The 20,651-nt window shown below is 54.8% G+C and overlaps 5 protein-coding genes across 5 annotated transcripts; 3 read left to right on the top strand and 2 right to left on the bottom strand.

Annotated features, from left to right (window-relative positions):
- Positions 1-516: 516 nt before the first annotated feature.
- Positions 517-3,757, top strand: mcd-4 (GPI ethanolamine phosphate transferase 1; the record flags this gene model as incomplete). Its single annotated transcript, XM_036636716.1, has 7 exons — positions 517-694; positions 754-2,309; positions 2,360-2,547; positions 2,602-2,737; positions 2,792-2,900; positions 2,951-3,657; positions 3,755-3,757. 7 exons carry the CDS (start codon positions 517-519, stop codon positions 3,755-3,757), a joined length of 2,877 nt encoding a protein of 958 aa, XP_036498486.1.
- Positions 3,758-7,141: 3,384 nt separating this feature from the next.
- CGCS363_v004866 (Cutinase transcription factor 1 alpha) lies at positions 7,142-12,125 on the top strand (the record flags this gene model as incomplete). Its single annotated transcript, XM_036636715.1, has 3 exons — positions 7,142-8,937; positions 9,569-11,986; positions 12,053-12,125. The coding sequence occupies 3 exons, from the start codon at positions 7,142-7,144 to the stop codon at positions 12,123-12,125; spliced, it is 4,287 nt and encodes a 1,428-aa protein (XP_036498485.1).
- An 877-nt stretch (positions 12,126-13,002) lies between these two features.
- Positions 13,003-14,952, bottom strand: CGCS363_v004865 (Uncharacterized protein; the record flags this gene model as incomplete). The annotated part of the gene is made up of 1 exon (XM_036636714.1): positions 13,003-14,952. The coding sequence occupies one exon, from the start codon at positions 14,950-14,952 to the stop codon at positions 13,003-13,005; it is 1,950 nt and encodes a 649-aa protein (XP_036498484.1).
- Positions 14,953-16,340: 1,388 nt separating this feature from the next.
- arv1 lies at positions 16,341-17,350 on the top strand (the record flags this gene model as incomplete). The annotated part of the gene is made up of 4 exons (XM_036636713.1): positions 16,341-16,583; positions 16,652-16,811; positions 16,877-17,300; positions 17,347-17,350. 4 exons carry the CDS (start codon positions 16,341-16,343, stop codon positions 17,348-17,350), a joined length of 831 nt encoding a protein of 276 aa, XP_036498483.1.
- Positions 17,351-17,676: 326 nt separating this feature from the next.
- yfjR-0 (putative oxidoreductase YfjR) lies at positions 17,677-19,482 on the bottom strand (the record flags this gene model as incomplete). Its single annotated transcript, XM_036636712.1, has 4 exons — positions 17,677-17,809; positions 17,889-17,972; positions 18,494-19,353; positions 19,438-19,482. The coding sequence occupies 4 exons, from the start codon at positions 19,480-19,482 to the stop codon at positions 17,677-17,679; spliced, it is 1,122 nt and encodes a 373-aa protein (XP_036498490.1).
- Positions 19,483-20,651: the final 1,169 nt, after the last annotated feature.

The following is a 20,651-nucleotide window of genomic DNA, read 5'->3' as shown; positions in this document are numbered from 1 at the left end:
ACCACTACTTGTGATGCCCTATGGAAAGCCCGGCATTTGACTGAGACGCCACGTACAGCTACCAGTCTCAGCCCCCATCAGCGTCCTGGACCCCTGTACACTTCTTTGCCGCAACTCCAAAATTGGTTGTACCCGAGAGGTTGAAGACGTGTCGCGACCAGCAATAATTTCCGCGTAGATGCAACGAGTGGGACTGATTGTGGTTTCCAGCATCCCTCCCCTGGGCGAGTCCTTTCACTCCCACAGCTGCGCATCTCGTCATCAGCAACATAGGCAAGGGCCATGCGCAAGCTGTGAGTTGAATGCGCCCACCCTCTCTTTGCAGCTCTCGTCCTCCAGTCTTCTGGTCTGTGAAGTGACGCTTCCCGACTGTCTTCTTTAACTCGACTAGGCCTGAAAGCATCCGCCATTGTCATCATCAACCCTTGATACTAGGTGTCATCTCTCGCTGTGAGACGGGCTGACGACGAGGGGAACGACTTCAGCCGATTCCACCGTTCCGCCGCCTTCTTCAACATGGCTGTCTTTTCTCGCGCCGGCTTCCTTGCCGTCGCGCTCGTCTTCCACGTCGTGTACATCTACTCCATCTTCGACATTTACTTTGTCAGTCCAATCGTTTCGGGCATGCAACTCGTTCCAATTGAACGTCCCGCCGGTGTCAAACCCCCCGCTGATCGCCTTGTTCTCTTCGTCGGTATGCACCCATTCAATCCAGGTCTAGCTTGACCCGACTTCTCTGACTGAGAAATGCAGGAGACGGTCTGCGAGCCGACAAAGCCTTCCAGTCGTTCCCCGACCCCTACCCTAAGACTGAGGAAGACCTGGAGCCAAAGCCTCTGGCCCCATTCCTACGATCCCGCGTTCTCGAGCATGGCACTTTCGGTGTATCACACACGCGCGTACCGACCGAATCTCGTCCAGGCCATGTCGCCCTCATCGCTGGTCTGTACGAGGATGTCTCCGCTGTTGCGACTGGCTGGAAGCTCAATCCAGTCAACTTTGACAGTGTTTTCAACCGGAGCAGACATACCTGGAGCTGGGGCTCACCCGACATCCTCCCAATGTTCGAGACGGGAGCCGTCCCTGGCCGCGTCGACTCCTATACCTACGGACATGAGTTCGAGGACTTCAGCTCGGATGCGCTGGAGCTAGACTACTGGGTCTTTGATCATGTCAAGGACTTCTTTGCCGAGGCTGCTAGAAACGAAACATTGAACGCGGCCTTGCGTCAAGACAAGATTGTGTTCTTTCTCCATCTTCTCGGCTTGGATACCTCCGGCCACTCATACCGGCCGTATTCGAAGGAGTACTTAAGAAACATCCAAGTTGTCGACCAAGGCGTTAAGGAAATCACCGAATTGATAGAGGGTTTCTACGCTGACGACCGCACTGCCTTCGTGTTCACAGCTGACCACGGCATGAGTGATTGGGGCAGCCATGGCGATGGCCATCCGAACAACACGCGTACCCCCTTAATCACATGGGGCTCGGGCATTGCCCCACCGGTGCTTGCTTCCAACGCAACAGCCCCCGGACATGACGAATATTCTTCTGACTGGCATTTGGATCATGTCAAGAGGCACGACGTCGCACAGGCCGATGTAGCTGCCTTGATGGCCTATCTTGTTGGCGTCGAGTTCCCAGCCAATTCGGTCGGCGAGATACCACTGTCCTATGTCTCCTCAAGCATCGAGGATAAGGCTGAAGCAGCTCTGGTCAATGCTCGGGAGATCCTCGAGATGTACCGGGTCAAGGAAGAGCGCAAGAAGGCCACGGAGCTGCGTTATAGGCCATTCCACCCCTTAAGTGAGGCAGGCCTTAGTCCACAGCGCCGAGTGGCGGACATACGTCGATTGATTGAAGCTGGGAACCACGAGGAGGCAATTGAGGAGTCGGCTGCCCTCATGAAGATTGCACTTGAAGGTCTAAGATATCTGCAGACTTATGACTGGCTTTTTCTCCGTACGCTCATCACTATCGGCTACTTGGGCTGGATGGCATTCGCGATGACCATCGTCATTGATCTTCATGTTCTGCGTGGCAATCGCCCTGCTTCACGAACATTGCTGAGCACGACGATGTTCAGCTCACTTCTTGCTGCTCTTTATGCTTCCTTCATTATATCTCACTCACCGCTTACGTACTATGCGTACGCTTTCTTCCCCATTGTTTTCTGGGAGGAGGTCTGGGCCCGACGTGGCTCTCTCGTAAAAGGCCGTCAGGTCCTGTTTGGACATATCCAGACTGGCCCCAGTGCTGTTTCTTTTCTCCTGAATGGTGCTCTTTACATCGGTGTCATCGTTTCGTTGGTAAGCAAGCTTCACACCAGCTAATTAAGAAAAATACTGACGGCTGGCAGGCTCTAGGATACATCCATCGGGAGATTCTCACGGTCATCTACATTCTCGGCTCGTTGTGGCCGGTTACATGGGGCTTGGACTTCCTCCAGGCTAATGCGTTTTTGTCTGCCACATGGTTCATGTCATGCCTTGCCATGAGCACATTCACGTTGCTCCCGGCTATGAAGGTGGAGGATGTCTCTCTCATGTATGTTTTCAAATCCAACCCGAGAATGAACATCGTCCACTGACTTGTTGGCAGCGTGGCAGGAGGAGTCATCATGGCTTCCATAGGTCTAGCATATCTTGTCTGGGAGGACGTGTTGCTTGCTAGGTCGTCTACGGGAAAAGTAGTCGGCCAAGCGCTGCCAATCGCGAGGGCACTGACAGGTATTCAAGTAAGCTTATTTCCCCGACTATATATCGATCTCAATCTCACGAGGGACAACCAGGTCGGCTTGATTCTCCTAGCAATCGTAGTCACGCGGTCCAGCGCTCTGTCTCTTCAAGCAAAACTCGGGCTTCCGCGAGGAAACCAGATTGTGGGATGGATTGTGTTGGGTGAGACGTCTGTCCGCCATCTATCATCAATGCGCTGACGAGTTATCTAGTTGTATCCCTCCTCATGCCTCTCACGTACCGGTTGCAGCCTAACAACCACTACTTGCATCGTCTTATGAGCTTGTTTCTGACCTGTGCTCCGTCGTTTGTAATTCTCACCCTCTCTTACGAAGGTCTTTTTTACGTGACCTTTAGCATTCTGTTGGTTGCATGGGTTAGTCTTGAACACCGCATCTTCGTCTTCGGCGATGTTGCCAGTGAACATCGGCAACCCACATCTAACGGAAGCGCCGCCAAGTCGCAGAGCGTACCACAGCCGGTCTTCAGAGCTCTTACTTTGGCAGACGCACGAGTGGCTTTGTTCTTCTTCGTCCTCCTGCAATCGGCTTTCTTCAGCACAGGCAACGTAGCATCGGTCTCCTCCTTCAGTCTGGATGCTGTGTACCGTCTGATTCCGATATTTGACCCTTTTTCGCAAGGGATACTTCTCATTCTCAAGCTTATGATTCCTTTTGCCCTCATCTCGGCGAACCTCGGAATCCTCAATGCCCGGCTGGGTGTTGCTCCCTCGTCTCTATTCATGGTTGTAATGGCAATCAGCGACGTACTGACCCTATACTTTTTCTGGGTCGTCAAGGACGAAGGCTCATGGTTGGAGATCGGATCCACCATTAGCCACTTTGTCATTGCAAACGTGCTGTGCCTCTTCGTGGCATCATTGGAGGGAGTTAGCGCGCTCTTCATTGGCGACGTCGAAGTGGAGGGTCGTCAGGGGAGACGTGAACAAAAAGAAAATGGGACGGCGAGTTTGGCTTATACCGAGGCTCTTCTGGCTAACGGTCAAGTGTCTCAAGTAACGGTGAGATCGTAGTGATCCGCGGCGTTGATTGGGAAAGGATACATCACGCATATACGACTAGCATAAGTTGCGTAATTGAGGAACTATAGCCTGATATCCATTGCAACGGCATTCTTGTGTGACAAAACAAAATCTGGGGTACGTTGAAGCTGCCGGCTGTTCTGTCATCCCGTGTTACCACCGGATCTCATCTGTGCGTCTCTCACCTGCGTTGTTTCTACGTCGTTGTCCGATTCCGGTCATAATTCCTGCAGCCTCGGCAATTTTGTTGACGCAGTTGGCAAGCGACAAGATCACACTTATGAGAAGTATTGATCGACAGCTACTGGAACGACTTTTGTCTACGTAAGAAAATAAACCGGAACCATTTCCGCAAGTCTCGAGCTGAGCTTGCTTAGGAGGAGGGGGGCCGCTGGGTAAGGCAAGAGCACAAGGTGCCTGGCAACAAAGTGACTCATGACGACGACGAAGGCTCATTGATCTTAGAAGAGGCCGTGCTGGTCTCTGGTAGTCAACGGCCATTGATCTGGAACGAAGGTAAAGGCAGCCTTCATCCTGTGGTGGGCGTGCTTTCTAAGCACCATGCCCTTTTACGTCTGGGAGAATTTGGGAGAATTAGAGCAGGTAAAAACAAGGAAACGTGTCTCTTCGAAGCTACCAACTTCAGATTCGATCCTATGTTGCGGCGAGATGGGAACTGAGGAATGTCGGGGTGCGAGCAGGTGGTCTATCTGAGCCAAAATGACTTGGGTCTAACAGTGCTGTACAGTTGAGTTGACAACATTCAATGATTTCAGTTTGAAGGTTCGGGTTTCATCTCAAGGCTTGACGAAGTGCGTTCAATACTTCTTGCGTACCTACTCTTGCGTACGCTTGTACAAGTAAGCCAGTGGTGATGATGAGACGAGGTGACCTTGCCAAAGTCACGACACCCACCAACGTATTCTGGCTCAATGCATCCCTGAACACCAACAAAACAAAGGAGAAAAAAAAAAAGCAGGTACAGTATGATCCTAGCTCCCGACGGTGAGGAGAGCGCCGGGTCAGATTCGGAGGGCTACTCCAATCTCTATTCATCCCAAGACCAACATCGGCAGATTTCGTGCCACCAGATTTGGGTTCGTGGGGCGGCATCACTAAGCAAAGTCATTATTGACATCTGAAGGCCGTCTGTCGTGAACCAGGTCGTTCCATCCGACAGGTCGACCTTCCCAGTCAACCCTCTCACGGACCTGTGCATTTCTGCCAATTCCCATGCGCAGAGAGCCTTGGGTTTCGGTGCCAGCCATCAACGGGTTGCATCGCGTCCCTTACCCAAATGCGACATGAGCGCGCGCGCGCCTACCCCAAAAAAAGCACACGAGCTGATCAAGAACACACCGGGATGAACTTCAAGGAACAGCTTCACCAGGTGGGCAGTACTCTCCGCATGGTCCGGCACGCTGGGCGTTAAAACAGCCAGGGAAACGTTGTATACCGACGGGAAATACCGGCAAGCCGACCTACGAGCTTCTCGACGAACAGTCGTTGGGAAATGTAGGCCCTTTGAGCCAGCGCAGCAGTCGAGGAAGCAAGGCTTAGTCTCGATCATATGCTTTTCTCGGCAACATCTTGGAACCCCCGGGGAGAATCAGAATCACGTCGAGGCATAGCGTAGTCCTTACCCAAACGGGAAATACATGCGCGGACCAAGCCGTTTCGGAGCATATCCCCGATCCAACGGACCGCGTACAGTACTGCACCTCCCACACCGTTCGATCCCCGATGACCCTTTACCCCAGATAATGCAGATTGCGCCGACTGCAGCCAAGAGGAGCAAGCAGCACATCAAGAAGAAGTAGGAAAGCCGGGAAGGAGTCGAAAGGGTGGGTTCATTCCCATATCTAACATGGATGCATGCATGAGACGGCGATCAGTGGCATGTATTAGATTTCGGGTGACCTGTTCCGCAGTACGGATATTTTGTACTTACAAGAGTGAGAGAGAGAGAGAGAGAGAGAAGACAGGGTCCAGCGTCTATTGGTAATGTTCCCGAGTTCACTTCACGCTTCATGGCGTACACACATCCAATCACAAAACAGACTTACAGTCGGTATGTCTTTCTGCACTACGACCGCATTTTCGCCAGGTCCCGGGTTGCGCAGCGTGGGGAGGTGTCAGAATCCTTCCAGCAGCGCGCGCCGTTGAGAAGTCTCACATGCTTGCCAAGCAGTTCACTTCAAGCATATCTAATTTTTATTTTATTTCCATCCCCATAGACAACGCCATAGGCGAATGTCGGCCAGGCTGGCACACCCATCCACGATCCCATCGCCTCGGCGTCAGCCAGCAATAGCATCGACAATAGGAAGCTAGGCTGCTGGCGGCGGCGTCCAGAGAGGTTGGCATTGGTCATGCAGGGTATGTATGGGTGCGGAGAACCGGGAACGGGGTGTTGAAGGCATGCGTGGTTCCTGAAGCCTCTAGTGTTGGCAACCGTGGCATAATTTGCGAGGCATTGCTGGCATAGGCGACTGGATTTCGAATATATTAACGTTGTCTTGGTCCCATCCACGCCGTGTTGATTAACAAGAAGGCTTGTTGCGCGTACGAACGGATAGACGCAAGACGTAGCACAGCGCTTAAAAGCAACAACATCTACACGTCGGCCCAATACCAATCGTTTGGTCAGCCGACACTCGAGCCACATCTGGAGCCCATTACAGAGAAGGAAGAAAAAAAAAAAAAGAGGAAAAAAAAAAAAGGGAGACCGGACGAAGCTGATTGCCTTTTCCGGGGTATACCAGCGGGCCAGGCTGGTGATGAGCGAGCTCATCAAGCAAGCGGCAAACTGGTCTGCAGGTAGGCGGCAACTGGGTGGGCACAAGCTGATCTTTGGTTCCGATTTCTGATGTCCCGTCATCAGCCGACCTCTAAGCTCTAGACGGCAACTTTGTCCAACTTCTAGACCGTTTGCTACGTAGCGGGCGTAGGACGTGCAAGGCAAGGTTCCCAAGACAAGAGAGGAGGAGCAACAGCAACAGCAGCAGCAGCTGTAGAGTGAGGCAAGAAGCAAGCAAGGCCGAAGACCATCCTGCACGTCAGGGCAAAGGAGCCTCGAGGCAGACTGGCACTCGTTGCCACAAAAGTGTGTCAGGCCAGCCACTGCATGATTGCTTGTTCTCGGCATCGCGGCGCATCGAAGGGAAGACGGGAGGTTGACTTAGGATAAGGTGCCGGGGTCAGCCGATTCTTTCAAGCTTCTATCTTGGGAGTTGCCCATGAATCTGTCTTGAGTTCTGCCCTCTCAATTCGCGTACTTTCTTTGCACAGTTTGCCTCGAACGACCTCGCCTCGTGTTATCAGGTCTCTAGGTCTCCGTTCTCCCGGTACCGTGGATTGGATGGCCGTGCTGCAGTGGCCACTTGCGCCGGACTTCGAAATTAACGGCGAAATCGAGGTTCCGGCCGTGGTGTTCAGCACTGGGCCTGTTGGGCTGGACATCGACTTGGACAGCAAGTCCAATCTTGAAACGGGAGTTATTGACGACATTGACGTCGGGCTCAACAACGCGGCAGTGGACGCGGACGCGGAAGCGGAAGCAGAACCAGGCCAGGGTGCTGACACGGCCGAATCCTGGCTTCTGACAGAGACGACGACTTACAGCAGCGGCGACGGCGGCGGCTTGGACGAAGCCCAGCTGCAGCGACACCAGCGGCAGCGTCGACAGCAGCGGCAGCGTCGACAGCAGCAGCAGCAGCAGCAGCAGCAGCAGCAGCAGCAGCAACAACAGCAACAACACGAGGCCGCTCCGGCGCCAGCAGCAAGCAGAGAAGGCAAGCACAGCGGTGCTGCGCCATCTTCTCCCGCACTCGCACCTGCAACTCCTGCGCCTGCGCCTGCACTTGCACTTGCACCTGCGCTTTTCCCTCCGTCATCGTCTCCTTCTCCTGCGTCGGCGCCGCCTGCACGTACGCCTGCACCTGCACCTGCACTCGCACCCCTGCCTGTATCCTTTTACAAGTACGCTGCTGCTTCTGCAGTCGCCGTTGCGCCTCCTCTTCCCCACCCCGCGCTTGTGTTTGCGCCTGAGCCGGACCAGGACAAGCACAAAGACAAAACCAAAGACCAAAACGACAACGACAACGACAACGGCAGCGCTGATCCCTCGGCGGTAGACCCACTCGTCTCCTTATTACAACTGGACCCTTTGATAAGCGCTGCTCCTGTTGGTCTTGCTGGGTCGTCGTCGGCAGCCTGGCACATTCCGAACCCCAACTCAGATCCCAGCACCAGCACCAGCACCAGTTCCTGTTCCATCCACCCAGAAGAAACAGCTTTGCCTGCACCCCCCCTCCATTCGCATCCGCACCCGCACCCGCACCCGCATCTGCTGCACCACCACAACCAGTCCCGGCTGTACCAAAACCAACTGCGCCAGCACCATCCAGGTCTGCTCCAGAACCATCTCCCGCAACGTCCACGCCATTACGCCCACCAGCTCCAACTCCAGAACCACCACTACCCGTACCCAGCTCAACACCATTACCATCGCCCACCACAACCACTCCCCGTTCACGTCCAGCACCGCCAGTCATCCCAGCTCCAGCCCCAGCCCCAATCCCAGTTCAAGTTCCAGCACCAGGCCCTCGAGGCCCTCCGACGTCCGTCTACGCCGACACACCCAGTGCCTCTGCTCCAACCTGCAGACCCTGCTGCGCCTGGGCCACTGCAGTTGCCAGGCCCAGTGCCAGAAGCAGAGCGAGCGGCGCTGCTGCCACTCCTATTCCCTCCCGGGCCTCCAGCTCCAGCTCCAGCATCCGCCTTTGCTCCTATTACTAGTCGACCAGCGAAATTCGTCGACGAACTTCTTCGCAACTCTCCCGACCCCGTCGCATCGCCCGCCAACAGGTCGCCAGACCAAGACGAGTCAATCATGGACGTCGACATGTCCTCCGCAGACCTTGCGGCCCAAAATCTTCAACGGCCGCAGCAGTCAACCCCCCAGAAGTCCGACTCGCCATCCCAGGCGGGGGGAACTTCTAATGTCGCCAACACAAGCCCCAATCCCCAATCTGGGAGCTCTGCCTCTGCCTCTGCCTCGGCTGCCGCCGCCGCCGCTGCCGCCGCCGCCAACCACATGAGTTTTCGCAGGTTCGTCGCCAACGTCCAGCATACTCCATACCCTCACGATGACTTGTGAGAAGTCATGAACCAGTGCGTGCTGACATTGCTTCGTTTGGCTTTAGGCAACGAGCCTCTAGAGCATGCGAGGTATGTAGAGTTCCCGCCTTACCTTGCCTAGAGCAGCGCCCGCCATTCCCATGGCCCCTCTGCCCACTTTATGCCGAGGCATCGCTGAGCGCGCCGCGCCGCCGTGTTGCGCTGCTAGATCGATCCCGCACCCGTTCTGATCTTATCCTCGATGTCGGACCAAGCTGACCATTGGCCTTTGCATTCATAGACATGCCACGCACGCAAGGTATGATTAGCCTCTGCAAGCGCGACCCCCCTCTCACCTTTCAATCTCGTGTACCGAGGCTCCCGATATCTAGACCGTCCATATCCAGGTGTCCCCTCCACACGCGCCCAACCACAACCCGCCAAGTTTCGTCCTTCTGTGTTGACATTCGATTCAGGTACGATGCGATGCCGCAAGCCTCGGCGTGCCCTGCACGAACTGCGTGGCCTTCCAAATCGAATGTCGCATCCCGACCCCGAAGAGAAAGAAAACTACAAATGCCGGAACAAATAAAGACTCGGACAGGTCTGCTCCAGCTTCACCGCTGCCATCTGCCCCAAGCACTGGGCTAACTGAGCTTCGCTCTAGCGAGAAGGGGGACAATGCCGAGGACCGCTCTCCGCGAGCTGCGAGCACTGCTGCTCCTGGCACCTTTCCGCCGAGAACACCTGCCGTCTATCACACCACCGACGGCACTCCGTCCTCTACATACACCGAGTCACAGGCCCGAAAAGAGGAGATTGACAGCGGTACCTACCTCAACTTGGTCATGAAGCCTAAGTTCACGAGAGCGCCCATCACCGATGCTGGCAGAGTCGCGTATCTGGGAGAGTCATCCAACTTGACATTGCTGGTACACGACCGCCAAGGATCCTCCGACGTGGTTCACTATCCTCTCCCCGAAAATGTCAGGGGCTCAAGAGCCCGCCTCACTGAGCTTGACAACGTGGAAATAGATATCTTACACCAGCGCGGTGCCTTCCTCCTCCCGCCCAGGTCTCTCTGCGACGAGCTCATTGATTCCTACTTTAAATGGGTGCACCCGATTGTGCCCGTCATCAATCGTACTCGTTTCATGAGGCAATACCGCGACCCCAAAAATCCCCCCTCTCTACTTCTACTGCAGGCTGTGCTGCTGGCCGGCTCTCGAGTCTGCACGAATCCGCAATTGATGGATGCCAACGGCTCGACAACCCCTGCCGCGCTTACCTTTTACAAGAGGGCCAAAGCCTTGTACGACGCCAACTATGAAGACGATCGAGTGACCATCGTCCAGTCCTTGCTGCTGATGGGCTGGTATTGGGAAGGCCCCGAAGATGTGACCAAGAACGTCTTTTACTGGAGTCGTGTAGCCACCATTGTTGCCCAGGGATCCGGGATGCACCGCAGCGTGGAGCAGTCACAACTGAGTCGTTCCGATAAGAGATTATGGAAAAGGATCTGGTGGACTCTCTTCACACGCGACAGATCCGTAGCTGTAGCTCTCGGTCGGCCAGTGCATATCAACCTAGACGACTCGGATGTGGAGATGCTTACCGAGGACGATTTCATCGAAGACGAAGGCGACCGGAACAGCGAATACCCTCCAGATCCGATCCATGTCCAATTCTTTATGCAGTACGTCAAGTTATGCGAGATCATGGGCTTGGTGCTATCACAGCAGTACTCCGTTGCTTCCAAAGGACGTCAACGCAACGCCATTGATTTAACGCACAGCGACATGGCCTTGGCAGACTGGCTTCAGAACTGCCCGAAGCTCGTGTACTGGGAGGTTGCTCGCCATCACTTCTGGTCTGCGCTGCTTCACTCCAACTACTACACAACATTATGTCTGTTACATCGGGCCCACATGCCACCAAACGGTGGAAGCCGATTTCCCGACGATGCTCCTTATCCATCACGGAACATCGCTTTTCAGGCGGCGGCCATGATTACCTCTATCATCGAAAATCTAGCTGCTCACGGCGAGCTACGCTTTTGCCCGGCCTTTGTCGTGTACAGTCTGTTCTCCGCACTCATCATGCACGTTTACCAGATGCGGTCGCCCGTCCCCTCGATCCAACAGGTTACCCAAGACAGGTTACGCACGTGTATGCAAGCACTCAAGGAGGTTTCGCGCGTCTGGTTGGTGGGCAAGATGGTTTATACCCTGTTCGAATCCATCATCGGAAATAAAGTACTGGAAGAACGTCTGCAAAAGGCCGCCGGCAAGAGGCACAGGAAGGCACAACAAACTCTGGCTCAACTCGAGCAACAGCAGCAACGACCCCAGGAAGCGGCGAAGAGAAAGTATGACGATATGGCGATTGACTTTAGCGTCAACACACCGACGCCTCAGGAATCGTACGAGCGATCACGTCCTCAAACGCCCAGCCATATGAAGGGCGACGGATCATCCAACTCCCAAACCATGCCACCACCCACGTCTCCAAATGCTAGACAGAATGCCGACACCTTCATGGGTGGAACATCTTCGAGGCCACAGACGAGGCCGGCGACTCCATTCAACCCGTCATTCTCAGTCCCAGCAACGCCACCAGATCTATACCTGGTAACGCGCAACTCGCCGAACATTTCGCAATCACTATGGGAGAACTTCCAGCCCGATCAGTTATTCCCTGATAGCGCCAGCATGCCGGCTTTTCCTCAAATGTCTCCCTCGGTCCCAAACCAAGGGGGCATAGACGCTGGGCTCATGGCACAACTTCAAAATCCCAATCTGCAGGGTGGCTTGTCTGGCCAGAACAGTCAATTCCAACAGAGAGCAGCAACGAAGGCAGGGCTAGGCGGAAGCCCTCCGCAAGGGCACAACGTAGTACCGGGATTGCAGGGTTTCCAGCAACAACAGCAACAGGGCCATGGGCAGAACAATAGCAATTTGAACAGTAGTTTGTGGACGGCCAACTTTGATGGCTTGATGCCAGATGGGCACAGTCCCAGCGACAGCTGGAGCACAGGATCTGCACAAGGGCAGCCTGTTCCCAATACTCTCAACGTTGAAGACTGGTACGTCGAGCGAGCATGCTGACACAGACAAAGCATGAAGGTTTGTGGACTAACATCTGGCAACAGGTTCCAATTTTTCGGTATCAACAACGGGGACCTAGCGAACATGAATATCGACTTGGGGCTGGGACCTCAGTAGGTCTGAGAAAGGTGAGGGATAGACAGCAGGGCCATTCATAATTGCCCCCTATATGCCTCTTGGTGAGGGGCAATGGGCAAAGACACCGCGTGAGTTGGCGGTACTGGAGTTATGTGTGGCGGGCCGATGGGCCTTGGTCGTAGAATAGCTTATTGGGAGCATTGCGCGTTCCTCCATGAGAGAACACCGCCAGGGAAACGGGAGATACCAAGAATAGTGGTACGGCGAGATCTACCTTGTTTGAGAACCGTTCAACGAAGACACACATCCATAACCTGGGTGGACTTGAGGGACGCCCAATCTAGGCCACTGAATGCATGCTCCGGATCTACCCAGCCTCATATTCAATGAGCTTCAAAACAATTCAGTTCCTGAACTATGTGAACATGGATAGATCGAGAATTTGTCTAGTCGGCGTAACTGGACTGTGAGCCGCTCGCCTCCTAACGCACACCTCTCTCTCTCTTCTGCCTCCAGAAGTCATCGGGTTCAAAAGGAAAAAACCAGGGACAAAAATAGACAAGAAAGAAGAAGCACCCGTTGTTCCAAGTCTAGTATGAAGATGTATAAATCATGCTGGAAATTCAAGAGAGCTTTGAGACCCCCCTCCTGCTGAGGTTGCCATCGGCAATGAAGGAAGCCCTTTGTTTCCATTGCCCTGCCCCTGTCATGCCCGCTAACGCCTTCCCATGCACAGTCTTATCTCGATGAAGTGAAACAACACGACGGCCAGCACATCCCACCCCACGCACCATCGTCGTCGTCGTCATTGTTGCCGCTGCCGCCTCCACTCCTGCGGCGGCTTCTGGTACCCAAGAAAGATGCTATCAGAGGATTCCATTGGCTCACGGATGGTTTTGTTGTCGATTGTCAATGTCTAATCGGACTTCTTGCCTTTGGCAGCACTCGAGCTGTTGGTTGAACCACGTCCTCTGACAGTCCCACCTCCATCACTCCTCCCTGTTGAACCAATTGACATCGGCGTGGCCTCCAGCAGTCCTGTGCTCGTAACACCACCCCCGCCGACAGCCGGGATTGGCAGCCTGCCGTCGTCGCTGTTGGCATCCGTCAACTCTATCAAGTCAAGATCGTCCAGCTGACGCCCCCGGCCCCCTAGCGTGGGCGTCCCGGGAGACTTGGCAAACGCGCCGCGCAGCCATGTCTCCACAGCAGCGGCAGCGCGATCAAGTCCAGAGCCCTGCCGGGAGGCTGCCGCTACATCCTGTCCCTCGTCGAACGGGCTTTCCACAATACCGCTGCTAGACCCAGGCCGAAAACCGAAATGCGCCGTTTCGGATCCCATGACGGAGATGGACGGCAGAGATTCGTCGATGGCGATGCCAGGGAGGTGCTTCTTGGCCCAAGTGTTGAAGTAATCCTTGTCTGGGCCAGGCGCCCGCACATTTCTACCCATAGAGCCGACACCGCCAGGCCGCCTCATCCACGCCGGTCGTGTGTCCGCTGCATCGCTATTCATTCTGCTCCTGGAGGAAGCTGGCGTCGACCTTCCCGGTGTGCTCGGCAGATTTGGCCTGGTGCTCAGGTTGCTTTGTCTACGAGAAGACGGCCTGCCTACTTGTTCCGGGCTCTCTGTGAAACCGGCCCCAAAGCCGGAGGCGTCGAGCGAGTGTCTTGGGGTTGACAATGTCGAGGCAGCAGAGCGAAGACTTTTCTTGCGCCGCGGCGGGAAGTATCCAATCGACCTCCTCGACACACGGGCAATCTCGACCGGGTTTGGATTCGAATCCAATGTCACCCATCGAACGTGCGTCCATGGCGGATCTTCCGGTTCTTCGTTCTTAGCATCCGCCAGTCCATTGGTGGTCGGCAGGCTGAAAAAGTCGACTGGTTGTGAATGATCCGATGTCAGACTATTATGTCCGTGACCACTCTTGAGTTCCGGCGTGGGCGCCAGGAGGTCGACTGCTTGACCGTCGTGGGAAGGGGGTTCGCACGGGCGGCCCTTGACTTCGCAGGCGTCTACGGGTATGGCCAGCCATTTGCGGACCTGAATATCCCTGGACCACAGACCATTCGCTTTTCTGAAAGCATCTTCGCGACACCGGTACTTGAGCACTATGCCCGCATAGGTGTCAGTTGGCTGCACGTGATGGATATACACCAACTGGTCCTGCACTTCCTCATCCTGTACATTATCCCTGGCGATTTCATCTGAGTTCCTCCTCTTGTACTTGCCCGTCACATCAAGCCCCCCGTTGACGCCTTCGTGACTCTGCAATACGCTCGCTGTTCGTGCAGCCTTGAGAGCGGCCTCCCTCTCTGCTAGAGAACCTGCTGCTATGTCCTGATGACCTGGGCGAGAAGTGGACGGCGGCTCAGGACCCCAGGCTATGGGTGCCTTTCGCGGGGGGGTAGAGTAGTCTCTTTTCAAGGAATTGACACCTCGCCTCCCCTCTCTGTGATCTGACTCGTAGCCGGCATCGTGTACACTCCCACCGGACAAGAGGGACGAAGCCAAGCCCTGAATCGAAGCCCATCCTTGAGACCAAGATGTGTCCAGAAAACTGGCAGTTGACGGGGCAGTGTTATTTCGACGATTCGTGGCGGATGCACTACGAGAGGTTGGTTTGGCAGAGCTGTCCCGGGACAGTTGAGCGGAGGGCATAGGGCTCGGTTCGCGGCTGGTCGGGGACCGAAGAGCAGAAAAGGAAGCCGTCAACCTCTCCATGGGGCCTGTGGGTGAGTCCTCGGCGGTGCTGATAAGTCGGCGATTACGTGGCCGAGCTTCGGCATCGTGACGTGCTGGCAGGAGGGCGGATGAAGCCATTTGAGATGCCGACCCAACCGGGTTCAGGGAGTCCGCCATAGTCGAGGAAGGCCGCCCACCTCGTCGGAAAGGTGGCACACAGATTGGAGAGATGGCATCAGCGCGCGGCTTCAATCATCGACGAAGGTCGGTCGCTCACTCAGATGGGCGGCAGGTCGAGGGACAGAACTTCGTTGGCCAGGCTCGAAAACCCCTTCCTAACACCAACCTTTCGGAGTACGGTAGGTAGAACGAAGAACGTAAATGGCGAATTGATCGAGGTCGTCAGAACCGTCGGAGGGAGGATTAAGTTCGATCAGATGTCGGAGAGTATGCGGACACGCGCTTGAAAGAGTCTGAGGGGGGATCCAGGGCGCACTTCAGGGAGAAATGAGTGCAGCCGGCTAGGAAGTGAGGAATGAGTGGATGAAAAGAAAGATGAGAAAGAGTATTGATGTGCAGCCGCGTTGAGTACCTGCGCAGGTACAATATGTCAAGTAGATAAGGTAGGTAAGGTAGTTGCAGACTCGCTGCGAAAGGCAGTTGGGGTAATGGAGGTTAGCTGAGGCACGGGAAAGGGAAGTAGGTACAAGTAAGGTAGGGGACAGACAGACAGAGTCGGGTGTCCAAAGACCTAGGTAAGGTTTGCTACTGCTACTGCGTGAGGTAATGTAGACAGATAGGAGCGTGCGCATTGCGTGCCTTTCCTCTGGACCTCACCACCACGCACCCAGGGTACCTTACGGCTACGTGGACTGGACTGGCTTGGCTTGGCTCTTAGAGACGGGAATTGGATGGGACCGGACTGGGCTGGGCTGGGAGTTTGGGAACGGGACCCTTGAGACGACGTAACCAAACTCAGGAGCCCTGTCCCATTGCTTAATGATGATTAGCGGTGCTTGCAGCGGGGTGGATTGGATTTGTGGCTGCACTGGAGCCTGGCTGTGCTGTCATCCCTCTCCCCCAATTCGCTTCAACTGTTTTTGGGACCCGAATCAGCGGCCTCCGTGCGGGCTCTAGGTAATTGCTGAGGTACGAGGTGGGGCTTAGGACAGGTACTTACCTTACCTTACCTTAAGGTAGGTAGGTACGGATAGTGTCGCTACCTCAGGTACCTGCATGGCACACTGTAGAAATGTGGACGGAGATGGCATGGGAATTCCGACCTCGCGCTCCGCCCCGACATCCCTCCACGTCCCTACAGTGTCATGGGCGATGTAGTTCAGCGGCCCCACACATGCGAGTCTGCACCACCAGCGTGAGGTTGCTGCAGATTTAACCAAGGCCAGGCTCAAACCACATCACATCCGAAAGACAAGGCTGAGTCGAACATCAGTTTGTAACAACCACAGTTGCGACTCAGCTAGAGCCTGCCTGGGGTTTTCGGCTATGACGCGTGGCGATAGCAAGCTACCTTCTCCCCGTGCATAGTACCGACTCTGTTCGACATGCCCATCTGTATCGAATGCCGGCACCCGGTGAAGACACTATGGACCAAATACTCCAATGCGGACGACAAGTCAAGCGGCCACAACATTCGCTTGACCGTTTGTAGGAACTGCGGCCAGTTCTGCGACAAGTACGTGGAGCACGATTTCGTCGTGCTCTTCATCGACCTCGTCTTGATCAAGCCTCAGGTCTACCGCCATTTACTCCACAACACACTGATGAAAGACGACGACCGCTTTGATGTAGGTCTAGATATGAGCCTTTTCCAAAGCCAAAGAGACAGTCGCACTAATCATCCGCCTCGACTCAGTCTTCCATCGTCCGGCTGGGCGTGCTTTTGCTACTCTTCGACGTTTACCTGACTTGGGCCCGCATTGAGAAGCAAACTGGTCCTATGTCGGCCCAAGACGAGGGCGCAAACCTAGGAAGTCTGACGCAGCAGTCAATCGTGTCGCAATACATGTTTTTCCGTACGTTCTTTGTTCCCTTTGCCGATGCGGCTGCTTCCATAGGAACTAACGGTTCGCGTCACTAGTCATACTCTGTGCTCTATCGACCGTCGCCTTTCACGTGAGCATCCGCTTCATGACCTCGTCGACACTCTCCCCGCTCAGCATGTTCAATATCTTGCCTCGTTATTCTCGTCCCAATTCCGTATCGACCGCACTCCTTGTCTCTTCCTCGACCAAGCTCTTTCCCATTCTTATGGTTATATGGCAGTACGACGTGCCGGCTGCTGCGCGATCGCTCGGGTGGGCCGTTGTTGCGAACAATGTTGAGGCTCTTCGGATACTTTTGGACTGCGGCTATGGAGTCGCCACGCTGCTGGCCACCACCGGTGCTCTCGCGCGGTGGTCAGTAGGGCGTGGTATTCTCTGGGCTGCCGGGTTGGATGGTGTTGATTCTATCGGGGAGACGAGCATTGCCGCAGATGGTAAGGCTCTCTGGGCTCTGCTTATGTACGTCAGGGAATGGGCGAGCGACTTGGCAGCCGGATAACAGAAGATAGCAAAGGAGCAATGGCATGGGCAGGAAACCCGCCGTAGCATTTAATATCTGACATAGCGTAAACATGATGTTGCGTCCTTGTGCCCCTTGCGTGTCCGCTGACGCGTCTGGTGCTGCACCAGCTTCGCGTGCGATCTCCCCGGCACACTTTGTCGTCGACCAGAGCTTAATACGAGTTCGTCAAAGTGTACGACAGCCGGCCTCTTGACCAACTATAACAGAACCCCAGCCAATCCCTAACGCCAGCCATATGAAATTGTAGTAGTGCGAAGCAGTAATAGTACATCGGTTCCATCGCGGTGCTGTGCCGCCAGCACATCAATCTCATTAGTGGTGCTCGAAGCCCGGTCGGATGTCGCTGCGTCGCGGTTCGATCAGGGGGTTGAGTTGGGCGAGGAACGTGATGGCCCACATGAGATAGCAACATGCGAGGGCCAGGAGGAGAGAGGATCTCCAGATGCTGAAGCTAACGTCAGTCACAGTGCAACGAAGGAACGCCAGAGCACTTGTCGGCATCGCAGAGCTTCATGATAGCTTACATTTGGGTTTCGCCCTTTGGAGAAAGGAACCAGGCAGCGGCGGCCATGGCAGCGACGATGACGAGGCCGACGAAAATGCTATACCTGTTGGGCTTGTGTCAGCGTCGCGTCAATAATGGAAAAAGACGGAGGGACATGCCCTTGCGCCATGTTGCTGGTTTTCAAGAAATTCCTCGATGCAGAAAGCAGTAGGCGTCAGGCTTGCGATGGTACAGTGCTGTCGCTTCGTCGATTGATCCAGTGCTGTCGTCGTTCGGTGACAGGAGGCTGAGAGCACGCTATGAGGTTGGGACTGGGCTCCACCGATGCAGCTACACACGCCGTGCATGCACAGTGTAGAAACAGGAGGCGGACATTGAATCACTGTGATCGCCTACTGCATGTCTGCTTAGTCACAAATAACCCCGTCAATACCAGCTAGGCACGAATACTACGTACTCTCAGTCTGTACAGTAAGGTAGCTTATGAAGTGTATTGCATGCCACGACGCCTAACTGACTGTGCCCAGGGGACATGAGCGCTCTGCAACAGTAATGGAATGGCTTGACAAACAAGTATTCGTACCCGTCGTTACATGTTTCTATGTCTATGAGTCGTTTTCATACTTGAGGCCAGATTCCTTCCTCACTGCACCGTAGATACCTGCCATGTCACCCGAAGGTCCAACGTGTGCCTTGACGATTTCAAGATGCTTGTCAGCAGTCTCGATGTTCTGCAACCGCGTGCCGGCAGCTTTCGCAATAGCCATGGCATGGCGGGCATCTTTTCTCGCCAGGTCCACGGCGAACAGGGGCTCATTTCTTTTGTAGTAATCGCCTTCCAGCATGCGGTTTGTGTACGCCGGGTACGGGCTGCCACCAAACATGGCCTCAACAAACTGCTTCACGTAACCCGTTCCCAGGCCGCTCTTCTCTGCAGCAACATATGTTTCGGCAAGCTGCTCAACCATGCCGAGGATCACGGTATTACCAAGCACCTTCAGAGTCGATGCCTTGCGGTATGGTTCGTCGGCCATGTTGATTTCCCGGGCTGCCATCGCATCGACGTACGGGCGGATCTTCTTGATCGACGTTTCCGGGCCTGCAAGAACCAACGTCGCGTTCCCAGCGGCTACCATGGCGGGGGACCCAAAGATGGGCGCGCAGATGAACTCAGCGCCCTTTTCCAAAACCGACTTTGCGACAGCGTCGGTCGTCTCGGGAGCAATGGTTGAGCATTCGACAAATACTTTGCCTTTGATGTCTCCATTAGTAGCAACGGCGAAGACCTCTTCTACAGCCTTGTCATCGGCGATGCAGGAGAAGATGATGTCGGCTTTGTCAATGGCATCAGCGAGAGACTCTGCAACCTCGGACTTGCCCTTTGGCAGACTTTGGCAGAGATCCGTAGCACGTTTCACAGTCCGGTTGTGAATGAGCAGTGGCTTGTCGAGTTGAGCTTTCTCGACGAGATTTCGGCACATGCCCTGGGATGAAAGAATGATCAGTGAGTGTTCTTGTCTGACCAGGTAGGTAATCAAACTTGTGGAGACGTGGACAGGCTCACTCACCCTCCCAATGTTGCCAAGGCCGATCCAGAGTAGAGTCCGGGACATTGTGAAAGCTGTCGTTATAAATGGGGAATTACTTGAGAGGTTCACGTATCAGCCGACGTCGAGTAGAAGAACAAACCTATGTATGTAGGCGGAAGTGCTTGATGTCAGTGGATGAACAAGCATTGGTCGATGAAGTAAGTGACTTGCCAGCGGCAGTTGGTTCGGGATCCGGTCTAATGAAACTGGAGGTGACAACGCGGGCTGATGCACCACCACTCAGTAGGTTAGTTAGAAGCGGGGTCGGCAAACGCAGAGACACTGGAGCACTGAGGCGCTTTCAAAGTACCTGGCTAGGGCCCCAACCTGGTACATCAACGGAGACCGAGACGATGGCTTTGTTTCCGATGGAACGGGGTTGCGGCAGCTCCCGTCCATGCAGCCAAATTGCTGCGTCGCGGCACAGTAATGTCGACAACCTGCCTCGTTGCCCGTTGCATCTGGTGTAAGTGATTTCATTGCGCGCAGCAGCCCTTCAGGCGATGGTCAGTTGAGAGATAGCGGGCCGTCACATGTTGAGTTATTTCGCAGCAGCGCATCGCGGGCGAGTGGAAATGCCGCGACAGCCTAAGACTATGCGCCAATTATCCGCTTCTCTCAAGTTGCCATCTACCTCTGTTGCTTGTCCGACTTCTCGCCTCGGTGCTACGGTGATACATTACGGTCGCCGATCGCCGGCTCCGTGATGGGGACCATGCAGGCCTTATCCGCTTATCAGTCGGGCTTCTGGTAGGTTGATTGACTCACAATGTGGGAAGTCTTTGGTCCTAAGCAGGGTCAGGGCCCGGCGTCTTCACCTTCGCTCTTGAGCTTCGTTACCGACTCCTCAAACTGTCTTTCTACACACGCCATCCTTCCGAGCACTGTCCAGAGTGTCATTGATCGTCGCCCGAACAGACCTCGCTCTGCATGGCCGTCTGAAGAGATGGCCGGGCTTTGACCCTTTCCCCCCTTCTCGACACGCGCTGCTTGTGGAGTCCAACAATAGTGCTCGCGAAACCGGTGTTCAGCTTCCCCTGCGTTTGCTCTCAAATCCATAGCCATTGCAGAGCAGATGCTGGCAGCAAGCTGACGACTGGACCTCGTCATTTCATTTCGAAGCTCTGCGGCCGTTCCCCCAAGACGGTATCCAGGATCTGGCTTTGAAGTTCTTCTCAGCAGCTTTCTACCCT

This window comes from Colletotrichum siamense (genome assembly GCF_013390195.1).
Source record: "Colletotrichum siamense strain Cg363 chromosome Unknown KSG_Cg363_contig03, whole genome shotgun sequence".
NCBI lineage: Eukaryota > Fungi > Ascomycota > Sordariomycetes > Glomerellales > Glomerellaceae > Colletotrichum > Colletotrichum siamense.
This window is presented reverse-complemented; position numbering and strand designations above follow the sequence as displayed.